The following is a 12,987-nucleotide window of genomic DNA, read 5'->3' as shown; positions in this document are numbered from 1 at the left end:
CAGGGCCGGAGGCCAGAACAGAGCTGACCCCCCTCCCAGAAACTCAGCGAACACCAAATGCACCTCGTGTGGCTCCTCCAGCAGCACGGCAAAGGTGCAAGAGCAGCACGAAGAGGGCCTCGTGTTCACCGCAGCAGTGGTGAATCCCGCAGGCAGGGCATGCAAATCCCCCCTGCGCACCCGTTCCCACGCTGTGCCCAAATCCACCCCCTCCCCGGGGCACTGCAGCGTGCTGGGGCTATTTTTGCAGCAAGCGCTCCCCCGCCCACCCCCCTTCCACTTTTTGCAATTGCTGCAAGTCCGGGGATGCCCCAAATATCACCCGCTGGGGATGCAAAGCCTACGGCCAGATCCAGGAGGGGATGCCAAAGCCCATCCGAAGCCATGTGAGGTGAGCTGCTCCCCGGCCAAGACACTCTTGGGAAGTAACAGGCCTGACCTGTTTTTCCTTATCCCAGGAAAAACCAGTTTAACCCCCGGCCTGACGCAACCAACTGGTGCTGCCGCCCTTACCAAAAAGGGGAAAAACCCTCCCGAATTAACAATTCCTCAAGTAAACCCTATCCAAGCTCCCCCGGCAGGCAGCCAGCCCAGGCGGGTGCAAAAAGCCCTAAAGATACATGAAACTTCATTTTCAGCTTGAAACCTTCGCCTTTACCCAAGGCCTTTATAACCCAGCTGGAGTTTCGAGGGAAAAAAATAAGTTTTTAGGGACAAGCAGCCAGCAGCCCTCTAATCACATCAGGTAGGGATTGCATCCTGGAAAGCCCTCAGATAAACCAGGTCCCCCACGCTCCTGCAAATGCCGTTCTTAATTTTCATTTCTGATTCCTATTGGAATTAGAACAAAGCTGCCCCAAAATGGGCCGCGACACTGCCAGCCTCCCCATGCATGAGATTTTCAGGAAAAAAAAGCCGCCGCTGTTGCAGGCTGGCTGTCCAGATGCGAGCAGGTAAATAGGAGGGGAACTTGGCCCTGGCGCCCGGGATGCACGCCGAAACCCATCCCGGCAGCCAGGGCAGCATCACCACAAAGTTATTCCTCCTCAGCAAACGCTTTTTCCAAAGCCTGGCGTTGCACCCGCTTTTTAATGATGATTTGACGGCGTTTTCCTGCTTCTGTTTCGCCTTTGATCTCCCAGATCACGTCTGGGACCGGCAGGCGCCGCTCCGAGATGCGGCGCGGCTGATTCAGTAAGCAACTTTATTTTCCCTTTTTACACCCCCAAAAAACGACTTCTCTTGAGTAACGCTAAGTTTTTGCTGCCGCTTTGGCCTTCTGAGGCATTTTTGCAAGTGCTGCAGATGGCAGGAAGCAGGAGTCGTTGCCCACCACCGGCCCCTGGGACCAAGTCCCAAAATTGCACGTGCATCACAGCCTGCACGGCACTGGGCCCGAGAGGCAAAAATGCAGCTGCTGAGGAGGGCTGGGGCAGCTGCGTGCATCTTCCCTCCTGCAAGAGCTTTGCAAAAAAAAAAAAAAAAAAGAAAAAAAAAAGGGGGGGAATCTTTCAATCTTTCTGTTGGGAAAAGAGGGGAAAAAATGCAATAAAGAGAATGAGTGCATTTTCCTTCCTGGAAAAAAAAAAATCTCATAAATAAATCTCATAAATAAATCTCATAAATAAATAAATAAATCTCATTGCAAGGAGGGGAGTGAGTGCATCTTCCCTCTGCAAAAATACTTGCTTTGCAACAAGGGGAAGAAATGCATCTTTCCTCTGCAAAAAGTCTTTGCCATAAAAGGAACGAATCTATCTTTTTACATGGCAAGAAAACTCTTTGCAGTAAGTGGAGCGAGCACATCTGCACCTGCAAAAGAATTTCCTTACAACCCAGTGAGCGTGTGCGTCTTTCCTTGGCAAAAATGCAATGAAACGCTTTGCAATAAGGGGGGAGGGCGTTTTGCAATAAGTGCTGTGCACCTTTCCTTAGGAAAAAATAAAAATAAAATAAAATAAAATAAAATAAAATAAAATAAAATAAAATAAAATAAAATAAAATAAAATAAAATAAAATAAAATAAAATAAATATCTTTGCAACAAGGGGAAAGCGCGATGCCCTCCCGGAGTCTTCCTGTCCTAAAGATGGAGCTGTGCGTGCACAGCCGGACTTCGCAGCCTCTTCCTCTCCAAAGCGCTTTTTTTTTTTTGCTTTTTTTTTTTTTTTCCTGCCCGTACATGTGTTTCTGTTTTGTATTGTAGCATTTGTTCTGGCGGCTCATATTTACATTTTAAGTGCATCTGGTGGGTGGGCGCTAGGGGAGGAAAGGGAGAAGAAAAAAAAAAAAAAAAAAAAAAAAAAAAAATAAACACAACCTCCTTTTTCTGCAACAGGAAACACCACCAAAAATATTGCAAAGGCCCCGAGTTGGTGCTTTCTTTATGCTGCGCCCTTCGCCCTAAAACAGGTTTGCAACCGTGCCGGGGGGGCGAGCGCGGGGGTTGGGGGGGTGGGGGGCACGAAGTTGGGGGGCCGCGGGAGGAGGAGGAGGGAAAGGGGGGGGCTAAAAGATAAAAAAAAAAAGAAAAAAAGAGAAGGAAGGAAGGCGGATCCACGTGGTTTAATGGGAGACAGACAGAGATCCCATTGTTCAAAATCAATAAAAAAAAAAAAAAAAAGCAGGGGCAGACGGAGGGGAAGAGACGGAGCCACCGGGGGGGTGAAGTGGGGGGGGGGGAGGCGGCCCGAACTGCTCGACCCGGGGCCCCCGCTTGAATTTTTTTGTACCCCCCTATAAAATTCGCCCTCCCCCCCCACCGACGATTTGGCTGCAAGCAAAAAAATCAAAATAAACCCCCCCCCCAAAAAAAAAAAGTAGCAGCCAAGTGGCCGATAAGGGCTGCAGGCGGCGGCGGCACAAGCGGGGCCCCCCCGAGAGCAGGTGGGGGGGCTGGGGGGGGGGTCCCGCTGCCCCCCCCCCCCCCCCCAGCGGGCACTGCTCCGCTCCGCTTTCCTCGGGGGACTGGGGGGGGCTTTTTGTCTCGGAGCCCTTTTCATTTTTTTTTTTTTTTTTTTTTGGGGGGGGGGGCGGCTTTTATTATTTTCTTTCTTTCCACCCGCAGCTTCGGTACCGTGCCCTGGGGGGGTACGACCCCCCCCCCCCCCGTTACAAACGATCCTTTCGAATCGCTCCTTTGCAACCCCTGCTTTGTAACCTCCCCCCCCCCCCCTTTTTCAACCCCATCGTCGCTAATCGCTCTTTTGCAACCCCCCCCTTTGCAAATCTCCCCTTTGTACCCCCCCCCGTTCGCAACCTCCCTTTACAACCCCCTGCTTTACTTCGCCCCGTTTTTCACCCCCCCCAGCTGCACCCCCCTTTGCAAATCGCCCCTTTGCACCCCATTTCCAACCCCCCCCTTTGCAAGCCGCCCCTTTGCGCCCCCCCATTCGCAAATCTCTCCTTCGCACCCCCCCTTTTACCACCCCCCTTTGCAAGCCGCCCCCTTGCACCCCCCCATTTGCAAGTCGCTCCTTTCCTCCCCCTTTGCACCCCCCCCTTCCCCAACCCCCCCTTTTTACAAGTCCCCCCTTTGCGCCCCATTTACAACCCCCCTTTTCCCAAATCCCACCCCCCCCTTTTACCAACCCCCCCTTTTACCACCCCCCCTTTGCAAATCGCCCCTTTGCACCCCATTTGCAACCCCCTTTTTTGCAAATCGCCCCTTGGCACCCCCCCATTTCCCCCCCCCCCTTTGCAAATCCCCCCTTTGCACCCACTTTGCACCCCCCCCTTTGCACCCCGCTCCTTCGCACCCCCTTTTACCCCCCCCTCTTCGCACCCCTTTTCCTCCCCCTTTCCACCCCCCTTGACCCCCCCCATCCCCTTATGACCCCCCCCATCCCCTTATATCCCCCCCCCATCCCCTTACACCCCCCCCAACCCCAACCCCATCCCCATTCGGGGTGGGGGGGGCTTCCCCCCGACGGCTCCGGGCCCCTCTCCCCCCTCTTTGTAACCGAGCGCTGGGAGCGGGGGGGTGATAAGAGGAGGGGTGTGGGGGGGGGGGGGGGGCTGGGCCGGGCCGTGGGGGTGGTTGGTGGTGGTGGTGGTGATGGGGGGGGGGGGGCCGGGCCGGCGGTGCTCGACGGGTGACGGCGGCGCTCCCTCGGCAGGCGCCATGCCCCGCAGGAAGGCGGCGGGGCCGCCCTGGGAGCCGGGCCCCGGCAGGCGGCGACCCGGGGCGGCTGCGGCGGTGCCGTCGTCGGGAGGGAGGCGACGGCCGAGGCCCGAGCGAGGAGGAGGAGGAGGAGGAGGAGGAGGAGGTGGTGGAGGAGGTGGTGGTGGTGGTGGAGGAGGAGGAGGAGGAGGCGGCAGCAGCGGAGGCAGCAGCGAGGAGGAGGCGCCCCGGGAACGGCGGCCGAGGGACGGGAGCCCCGTCGGGAGGAGGCCCGGCAGGCCCGGGGGGGCCGGCTCCGGAGGCAACGGCGGGGGCACGGGGCCCGCTGGGGCGGCGAGGGGCCAGGCCGTGGTCATCTGCGAGCCCGAGCACAGCAAGGAGCGCATCGTGAGCGGGGCAACCCCTTCGGCACCCCCCCCCGTGTCCCCTAGAACCCCCCCCGGCACCCCCGCTTTGCACCCTCAATGCACACCCCCTTTGCACCCCCTCTTTGCACCCCCTTAACACTACCCCTTTGCACCCCGTTAACACCCCCCCGTTGCACCCCCTCTTCATCCCCCCTTAACACCCCCCTTTGCACCCCCTCTTTGCACCCCCCTTTTGCACCCCCTTAACACTACCCCTTTGCACTCCCCCTTTGCACCCTCAGTGCACACCCCCTTTGTATCCCCCTTAACACCCCCCTTTGCAAAGGGCACCCCCTCTTTGCACCCTCAATGCACCCCCCTCTTTGCACCCCCTTAACACCTCCCTTTGCACCCTCAATGCACCCCCCCTTTTGCATCCCCCCCTTTGTGCCCCCCCTAACTCACCCCCCACTCCGCACCCCCCACTGCAGCTAATGCACCCTCTCGTTGTGCCCCCTAAAGGACCCCCCCCCCTTTGCACCCCCATTCACCCCCCTTTGCTCCCTGCACTGCATCCCCTTATGCACCCGATTTGCACCCCCCTCATGCACCCGTTGCGCCCCCCCTTTGAACTCCCATCACCCCCCCAATACACCCCGTCTTTGCACCCCCTAATCCGCACCCTTTTTGGACACCCCCCCCCCGCTGCACCCCCTCATAGCACTCCTTACTGACCCCATACTGGGCTCCCCCCATTGCACCCCAGTGGCACCCCTTCATTGTACCCCTCCCTGCCCCCATTACTGCTCCCCTCCGTGGCACCCCGTAATGCACCCCCTTGGTGAACACCCCCCTTTTGGCCCCCCTCCTGGCACCCCTCAGTGCCCCCCGTTGCACACCCGCCTTGCAGCCCCTAATGCACCCCCCAGCTGCACCCCTTTACTGCACCCCCTCACTGCACACCCATTGCATCCCCAGTGCACCCCATTAATGGCCCCCACTGCACCCCGTTACGCCCCTTTAATGCATCCCTTCCTTGCACCCCTTTTAATGCCCCCCTAAGACCTTCACCCCCCCCGTTGCACCCCAATAACGCAGCATTTCGTTGCACTCCCCTGGAGCACCCCTCATTGCATGCCCCCACCTCACCCCCTCTAGGAAATACCCCCAAACTGTACCCCTTAAATGCACCCCCCCAATCCCATCCCCTTTATTGCACCTCCAAATCGCCCCTTTACCTGCATCCCCAAATCACTGCCCGAGATGGCACCCCTTAAATGTGTTTTGCACCCCTAAAGTCACCCCCCCCTTTATTGTACCCCTCGACTTCTGCTTGCAGCTTGCCCCCCCTTATCAAAATCACTTCATTGCCCCCCCAAAAGCTGCATCCTATTTGCATCCCCTAAATTGCCCCCCAACTCCCCCCCTCAGATCGCACCCCTAATGTGTGCCAGCCCTGGGGGGTGCAGGTTCCCCTTTTTTTTTTCCAGCACCAGGAGCTCCCCCCCCCCCCCTTTGTCCTAATTCATGCCAAAGGGAAGTCCAAAAATAGCTTTTGGGTTGTTTTGTCAGAGTTGACCCATTTGGGGAATTTTTAACCCAGTGCAGCGCTGAGAAATCCCATGTGCAGCGTGGGGGTGCGTGCACGTGCGGTGCCCCCCCCATATTTCTGCACCCCCTTCCAGCCTGCCCCCCCACTTTGCATTTCAAGCACGCTGCTCCGCTCCCTTTTTTCCCCTTTTCTGCCTCATTTTGGGGGTTCCCCGGGCAGGCACGCGCAGCCGAGCACGCGCTTGGAGGCTCCCGCGTGGCCGCCCCGGGCAGACGGCTCCACGCATGCGCCCCAGGCAGCCCCCCATTATTTTGAGGGGGGGTTTTCATAGGACTCCCCCCCCCCTCTCAGCTGCAAAGCCGGCGGTGCTTTTACACCCCGCATCCACCCGTCTGCCCGTCCCCACGCCCTGCGCCTTTCCTGCTGTTTATAGCTCCCTCTAACTTCGCTTGCTGCAAAAAGCAGAAATTGCAGAAATTGGTGCGAGACCGGACCTGGGTGGCTTTAGACGAGTGGTTTTCAGCCACGCTGGTTTTCTTGTTCCTATATTTTCCTTCCCACCCCGTGCATGGGGAGGCAAGCTGGCAGCAGCTTTTTTTTTAATTTATTATTTTTTTAAATAATCCACTTTTTTTGCACTGAACCCGGCAGATTAACCCTTTGCCCCCCGCCCCGTGCAGACAGCTCATGCTGCACATGCTCTCCTCTTCGCAGCTTTGCCTCGTGTCACGGCATCCTTTTAGGTGGGGAAAAACCATAATTACTAATTAACCAGCACTGGGCGTTGTGCAAATCCCCGCTCCTTCCTGCAAAGAGCAAAACCCCACGTTTCAGACCCATTTGCCAGCGTGCAAAGAGGGGGAGCCAAAAAAGGGGAGCGTTTTGCTTCTGTTCCCTTCTGGGGCTGCAGCGCTGTGCAGTGTACGGCGGGGGCTTTAATGTCAAATTGCAAAAAATCTCCCTCATCCCCCTACCACTTGGCTCAGAAATGCAGTTTTGATTGCAAGCTTGGATGCAAAATGAGGACTGAAGGGGAGAGCACGTGCAAGCTGGGGTGTTCTGTAGCCCTATCCTACCCCGCATGCAAAAAATCCCCACGAGATCCAGGTGGCCGCGGGAAGGCTGATGAATTCTCCCTGCCCATTGCAGAAACTCGAGGGCTCCAAGTGCCGAGGGCAGCTCCTGATCTTCGGAGCCACCAACTGGGACCTGATCGGCCGCAAAGAAGTGCCTAAGCAGCAAGGTGAGCGATGGGCACGGCTGCGGCCCCCGCGTGTGCGGCACCGAAGCTGGCGCAGAGCAGCCCCAAAGCAGTGTTTAGTGCCGTGCGTCCTCATCTCTTGCCTTTTTCCCACCAGTTGCATATCGGAACCTGGGCCAGAATCTGTGGGGGCCACACAGGTATGGGTGTCTCTCAGGGATTCAGGTGCGGAGCGTGGTTTCGGGACCGTGCGCGGCTCACAGCCTCCTCATCACCGCCGAGGGCAAGCTCTGGAGCTGGGGTGAGCGAAGCCCCCGAAAAAAATGATGCAAAACCTGGCGGGGCCACGCCGGGGGGCTTCGTCCTCCCGGTGTGCAGCCCCCAAACCACTCGTTCTTGTCAGGTCGCAACGAGAAGGGGCAGCTGGGCCACGGGGACACCAAGCGCGTGGAAGCCCCCAAGCTCATCGAGGTGCTGGGCAACGAGGCCATCGTGCTGGCAGCGTGTGGCCGGAACCACACGCTGGCTCTCACAGGTAAGGGAGAAGTTCCTGCTTCCTGCAAAATGTCCTAAAACGGCCGCATTTTCCCCTAATTTTATTTTTTTTTCCCTCTTCGTGGCTTGCAGAGAATGGCTCCGTGTTCGCCTTTGGGGAGAATAAAATGGGGCAGCTGGGGCTTGGCAACCAAACGGATGCTGTTCCAAGCCCTACACAGGTAAATCCACTTCTCTCCATGCCTTCCCCTTTTTTTGAGGGATGAAAAACACCATATTTTTGGTTTTTAATTGAAAAAGCCCTTAGCATAGCCCAAACCCCTGTAGGGTGCAAGGACATTCCCCTTGAAGGTGCAGCTGGCTTTGAAATCGGGTGGACAAAGCACAACATGGAAAAAAAAATATTTTTCAAAACTTTCAAACAAATGCTGAAGGATTTGGGGGTTTCCCCGTTACCACCAGCCCAAACCTCTACCCTGGGGGTTGTCTGGTTCCCTTTTTGAGGTGAAAACCTGGGACTTTAGGTCTGGATCTTCCTGGAGGTGAAAACTGGTGGCCAAAGAAAAGAAGCTGGGGTAGGGGTGAGCTCCCAGAGATGTTTCCTACCGCAGGAAATTCATATTTTTGCCTTTTTCTTGACTTTATATCCCCTTTCTTCTTCTGCAGATCATGTACAATGGGCAGCCCATCACCAAAATGGCCTGCGGGGCCGAATTCAGCATGATCATGGACTGCAAAGGAAACCTCTACTCCTTTGGGTGCCCTGAGTATGGGCAGCTGGGTACGGTAACATTTTGGGGACTGTTTTTAAAGGTTCGAGCTACTGTGCGAGGGGGTGGGGGGGTTCCCTGCCTCCGTTTTCCCATCCATGAAATGGTGAAATGCAGAAATGCAGCTGGCACAGCAGCAAAGCGTGACCTGCGCCGTGCTGCTCCCCTGTAACGCCAGCAGCAGTGAATCCCAAAGTGGGGTGCAAACCTAAAAATGTAGAGTTTGCAAGCGGAGAGGGGATTGGCTTTGTAACACGGTGCTCCCGCACAGGGCACAACTCAGACGGGAAGTTCATCGCCCGCGCGCAGCGGATCGAGTACGACTGCGAGCTGGTGCCGCGCCGCGTGGCCATCTTCATCGAGAAGACCAAAGATGGGCAGATCCTGCCCGTCCCCAACGTGGTGGTGCGGGACGTGGCGTGCGGGGCCAACCACACGGTGAGGAGTCAGAAATAGGGTCCTTTGGGTTTTTGCACCGAGGGCTTTGCTTTTCGTCACCGCATCCTTTTCCTGCAAATCTGTGTTCCTAAGCTGTGGCTTAAGCCCGTCCCTTTGGCTTTTTTGGTGCTGGGGAGGAGCAGGAAGGTGTGGACAAAGGTTGGGGTGCCAGTCGAAGATTCAGGCCTCTGTACCCACACATCCCCTCAGCAAACCCAGCTGTGCCCTGCAGTTGCCCACCCTCACTATTTGCAGCATGCATTTAGGGGTAACAAGTTTGCGGTGTGCTTTTAGGGATAAAAAGTTTGCGGCGTGCATTTACAGACAGAGATTTGCAGGGTGCATTTACGGGTAAATTTTTGCAGCCTGCGTTTAAGGAAAAGTTCTTTCACCATGCACTTAAGAATAACGGTTTGCAGCATGCACTTAAGGGTAAGTATTTGCGGTGTTCATTTATGGATACAGATTTGCAGAGTGCATTTAGGAGGAAGTGCAGTGCGCATTTAAAGATAAATAGTTACAGCAGGCATTTAAGGACAAAGATTTGCAGGGTGCATTTAAGGATAAGTACTTGCAGCATGCATTTATGGGTAGAGGTCTGTGTCTTATTTAAGGACGGATTCACAGGGTGGGTTAGGAGGAAATACTTGGGGCGTGCATTTGAGGACAGATTTGCAGTGCGCATTCAAGGACGGAGAATTTACAGTGTGCACTCAGGAACAAGTAGTTGCAGCGTGAGTAGGCTCACAGTCTTGCAGGGTGTATTTAGGGATAGAGAACTGCAGCGTGTGTTTAAGGATGATGCTTGCAGCAGGGGTTGCAGCGCGCGCTGCAGTGCAGTCACTGCGGCTGCTGCACCGAGCTGCCCGGCTCACCATGGGTGTCCCTCCATCCCCAGCTCGTCCTGGACTCGCAGAAGCGTGTTTTCTCCTGGGGCTTTGGTGGCTACGGGCGGCTGGGCCACGCGGAGCAGAAGGACGAGATGGTGCCACGGCTGGTCAAGCTCTTCGATTTCCCAGGCCGTGGGGCAGCGCAGATCTACGCCGGCTACACCTGCTCCTTCGCCGTCAGCGAAACGGGTGGGTGGCACGCCCCGAGCCCCTAATTTTGGTCTATCCAAGCAAATCCGCCGTTATTTACATCGCTGTGGGGATGCTCGAGGCGGGAGGCACGGATCTGACCGTGTGTTTTTGGGGCTTGCAGGCGGCTTGTTTTTCTGGGGTGCCACCAACACCTCCCGCGAGTCCACCATGTACCCCAAAGCCGTGCAGGATCTGTGCGGCTGGAAGATCCGCAGCCTGGCCTGTGGGTGAGTGATGGACTCCCCAAATCTTTTTCCTGGTGTTTGGCGTGCTGGGAGTGTGGGGGGGGGGGGCGTTGCTGGGGCTGGGGGTCACTGCCTTGCACTTCACTTGTAGGAAGAGCAGCATCATCGTGGCGGCAGATGAGAGCACCATCAGCTGGGGGCCATCTCCCACCTTCGGAGAGCTGGTAAGGACTGACCAGCACCCAGCCATCCAGCACCCAGATTTACCCATCCCCTCCCCCCAAATCATTTGGTGCAGGGGCTCTGGGTGTTGTGCGTCCCCCCCACAGCCGATTATTTAGGGGGCGTGCTTGCGTTTTGCAGGGCTATGGGGACCACAAGCCCAAGTCATCGACGGCTGCCCAAGAGGTGAAGACCTTGGATGGGATCTACACGGAGCAGGTGAGCAGGGACCCGAATATGTGCACCCTTGGGTGCTTCCAACCCATGGGAGGGTGTCACCTTTGAGATGCTGTCACCTTTGGGGTGACAAACCATGGGATAGTGCCACCCTTGGGTTGTTCCCACCCGTGTAATGCTCCCAGCTGCTGCCACCCATGCCATGCTGCCACCCACGGGCTGTGCCTACCCACTGGGTGCTGCCCCCCACTGGGTGCTCCCACCCATGGGACGCTCCTCAAGCATGGCCCCGGATAACGAAAAGGGGTCCCGAGTCAGCAGGAGATGATTTTGCCTCAGTTTCCCCTTCTGCCCCCAGGTGGCCATGGGCTATGCCCACTCGCTGGTGATCGCCCGTGACGAGAGCGACGCCGAGAAGGAGAAGCTGCGCAAGCTGCCCGAGTACAACCCCCGCACCCTCTGAGGGGCCGGGGGGCAGCCGAGCCGCCCGCCCCGGTTTTCCAAGCGATCCGCGGTTTTAACTACCTGTTCTCCTACGATTTCCAAAGCGTTGGGTTTTTCCCTCACCACCACGGCCAAGACCTTCCCCCGTGGCTGTTTGAGTTCCCATCCCGACCCTAGCAGGACCTTTTGGCACATCCAGGCTTTTTCGTTGTTGTTTTATCGGTTTGGTTTTGTAGTTTGTTTGTTTTGTTTTGTTTTGTTTTTCTCTTTTTTTTTTCTGCTGTTTCGCACAGAAAGGAAGGTGCCGGGTTCGCCTGAACAGGTGTCCAATTTTTTTTTACTATTATTTTTCCTTTTCCTAGCCACAAATTTCCCTACAAGCACCCAGTTGCGGGCTCAGAGCAAAAATCAAGCAAAACACTGCAAAATGCCTTTTTGCCCCACAATATTGCATTTTTTTGGCATTTCTCCCAAGCAGCCTCCACCTTGGGTGCTGTAATTCTGAGGTTCTGATCCCCAGCATCCCTTTTTCCCAGGAGGATTTAGGGACAAGCCTGTTGTCCCCTCACTCTTGGGGGACAAAGCGGGTCCTCTCCCCAGCCCTGCATCATTTGGGGGTTGGATGCCCCCAAGCCGCCTGCCCCCCGCTTTTGCGCCCCCCAAGCCCCCCCGCTGCCCATCCCAGGGCGATCTCAGGTATGAAGAGCGGGCCCTGAAGCGTCGTGCAAGCTTTTTCCTTTTTTTTTTTTTTGTTAATTATTGTTATTTTTATTATTATTATTATTTCCACTGCCTGGTATCTGCCAAAAGCCCCTCCTCAGGCAACGCTGTGCACTGTGCTGGAGAAACGAGGTGCCTTTATACGCAGAGCCCGGCTCTGCCTCCACAAAACCCAAGGGTGGTTTTTTTTTATTATTTTATTTTATTTTTTAGTTTTTAGGGTTTATTTTGATTTTTTTTAATTCCTTTCCACTCTCCCTGGCAGTTTGCTGCTGGTGCGCCACGTGGCCCTGCGGGGAATTTTGCAGTACTTTATGGAAAAAAAAAAAAAAAAAAAAAAGAATTAAAAGGGGGTTCTTTATGTTTGCTTTGGGGTTTATTTTGGGGTTTGTTTCAGTGTGTTAGAGTCAAAACTTCCAGGACAGGGAGAGAGCAGGGTGGAGAGTTGGATATTCTGTTTTCTTGAGCAATACTAGCATTTGCTGCAAGCACCCAGCCCTTCCAGAAATGGGTGGTGAGGAGGTGGGTGCATGCAGCACCCCACAACGGGGCTTTTCTAGCCTTATCCCCCAATTTTTTTCTACTTGCGATGAATATTTCAAGCTCATCACCATCAGCTGCCTACCCCAAATGGGCATGAGGGGATGCTGCAGACCCTATCATGATAGGGGTGGAAAAAACAGCAAAAACCTACTTTCACCTCCCAAAAGCAATTTGGGCTTGTCCTGCTTTTACACAAAATATTTGAGGCTCGGATCGATGCTCCTGGTAATGTTCTCCCCCATGTGCTGCTGCGTCCTGGCAGCGGGTGAGCGAAGGAGGAGGCTGGAAGAATAAAATAATAATAAACCACGAGGCTCTCTGAGCAACGTTCCTTTTAGGTGAGACGACAGGTTCCTGGTTTAGTGCTGTAATTGTCTTCTTCATGTTTTTTTTTTATATTTCTTGGAGTAAATGTTTAAATAAACAACGTCATTGTGTACACCCCTTGGCTCCGCTCCTCGGCCCCGATGCACACCCCAGTCCCAAATGTTTGGCTGGGAGCAGTCCCCTGCCCTGGCATCTCCCCTCCTTTCTGCCTGCCCCCTTTTTCTTTGGCTTTTTAACCAGAAGGGACGGGGATGCTCAATGCAACACGGGCCCTGCCCCAGTATCGCCAAAAGCAAATCCGCAGCCGTTAGAGGGCACCATCCTGCTGCTGACACGGTGCTCAGTCCCAGAATAGCTCTCCA

At 55.4% G+C, this 12,987-nt stretch overlaps 1 protein-coding gene across 1 annotated transcript; it reads left to right on the top strand.

The window, feature by feature from the left end:
* Nucleotides 1–2,188: 2,188 nt before the first annotated feature.
* On the top strand, nt 2,189–12,754 carry RCC2 (regulator of chromosome condensation 2). The gene is made up of 14 exons (XM_032201341.1): nt 2,189–2,247; nt 2,338–2,411; nt 4,118–4,509; nt 7,171–7,264; nt 7,380–7,523; nt 7,626–7,757; nt 7,850–7,938; nt 8,384–8,498; nt 8,759–8,925; nt 9,824–10,004; nt 10,129–10,234; nt 10,344–10,416; nt 10,556–10,633; nt 10,950–12,754. The coding sequence occupies exons 3-14, from the start codon at nt 4,123–4,125 to the stop codon at nt 11,052–11,054; spliced, it is 1,671 nt and encodes a 556-aa protein (XP_032057232.1). The 5' UTR covers nt 2,189–2,247; nt 2,338–2,411; nt 4,118–4,122; the 3' UTR covers nt 11,055–12,754.
* The last annotated feature ends 233 nt before the right edge of the window (nt 12,755–12,987 follow it).

Source organism: Aythya fuligula, chromosome 21 (assembly GCF_009819795.1).
Source record: "Aythya fuligula isolate bAytFul2 chromosome 21, bAytFul2.pri, whole genome shotgun sequence".
NCBI classification, from domain to species: domain Eukaryota; kingdom Metazoa; phylum Chordata; class Aves; order Anseriformes; family Anatidae; genus Aythya; species Aythya fuligula.
The sequence above is the reverse complement of the archived record's forward strand: the minus strand, read 5'-3'. Positions and strand labels throughout refer to the sequence as shown.

Coding starts and splice junctions, on each gene's coding strand:
- RCC2 (XM_032201341.1), top strand. CDS start 4,123: ATGCCCCGCAGGAAGGCGGCGGGGCCGCCCTGGGAGCCGGGCCCCGGC. Junction 4,510..7,170: donor AGCACAGCAAGGAGCGCATC/GTGAGCGGGGCA, acceptor TGCCCATTGCAG/AAACTCGAGGGCTCCAAGTG. Junction 10,417..10,555: donor CTCCCACCTTCGGAGAGCTG/GTAAGGACTGAC, acceptor TGCGTTTTGCAG/GGCTATGGGGACCACAAGCC.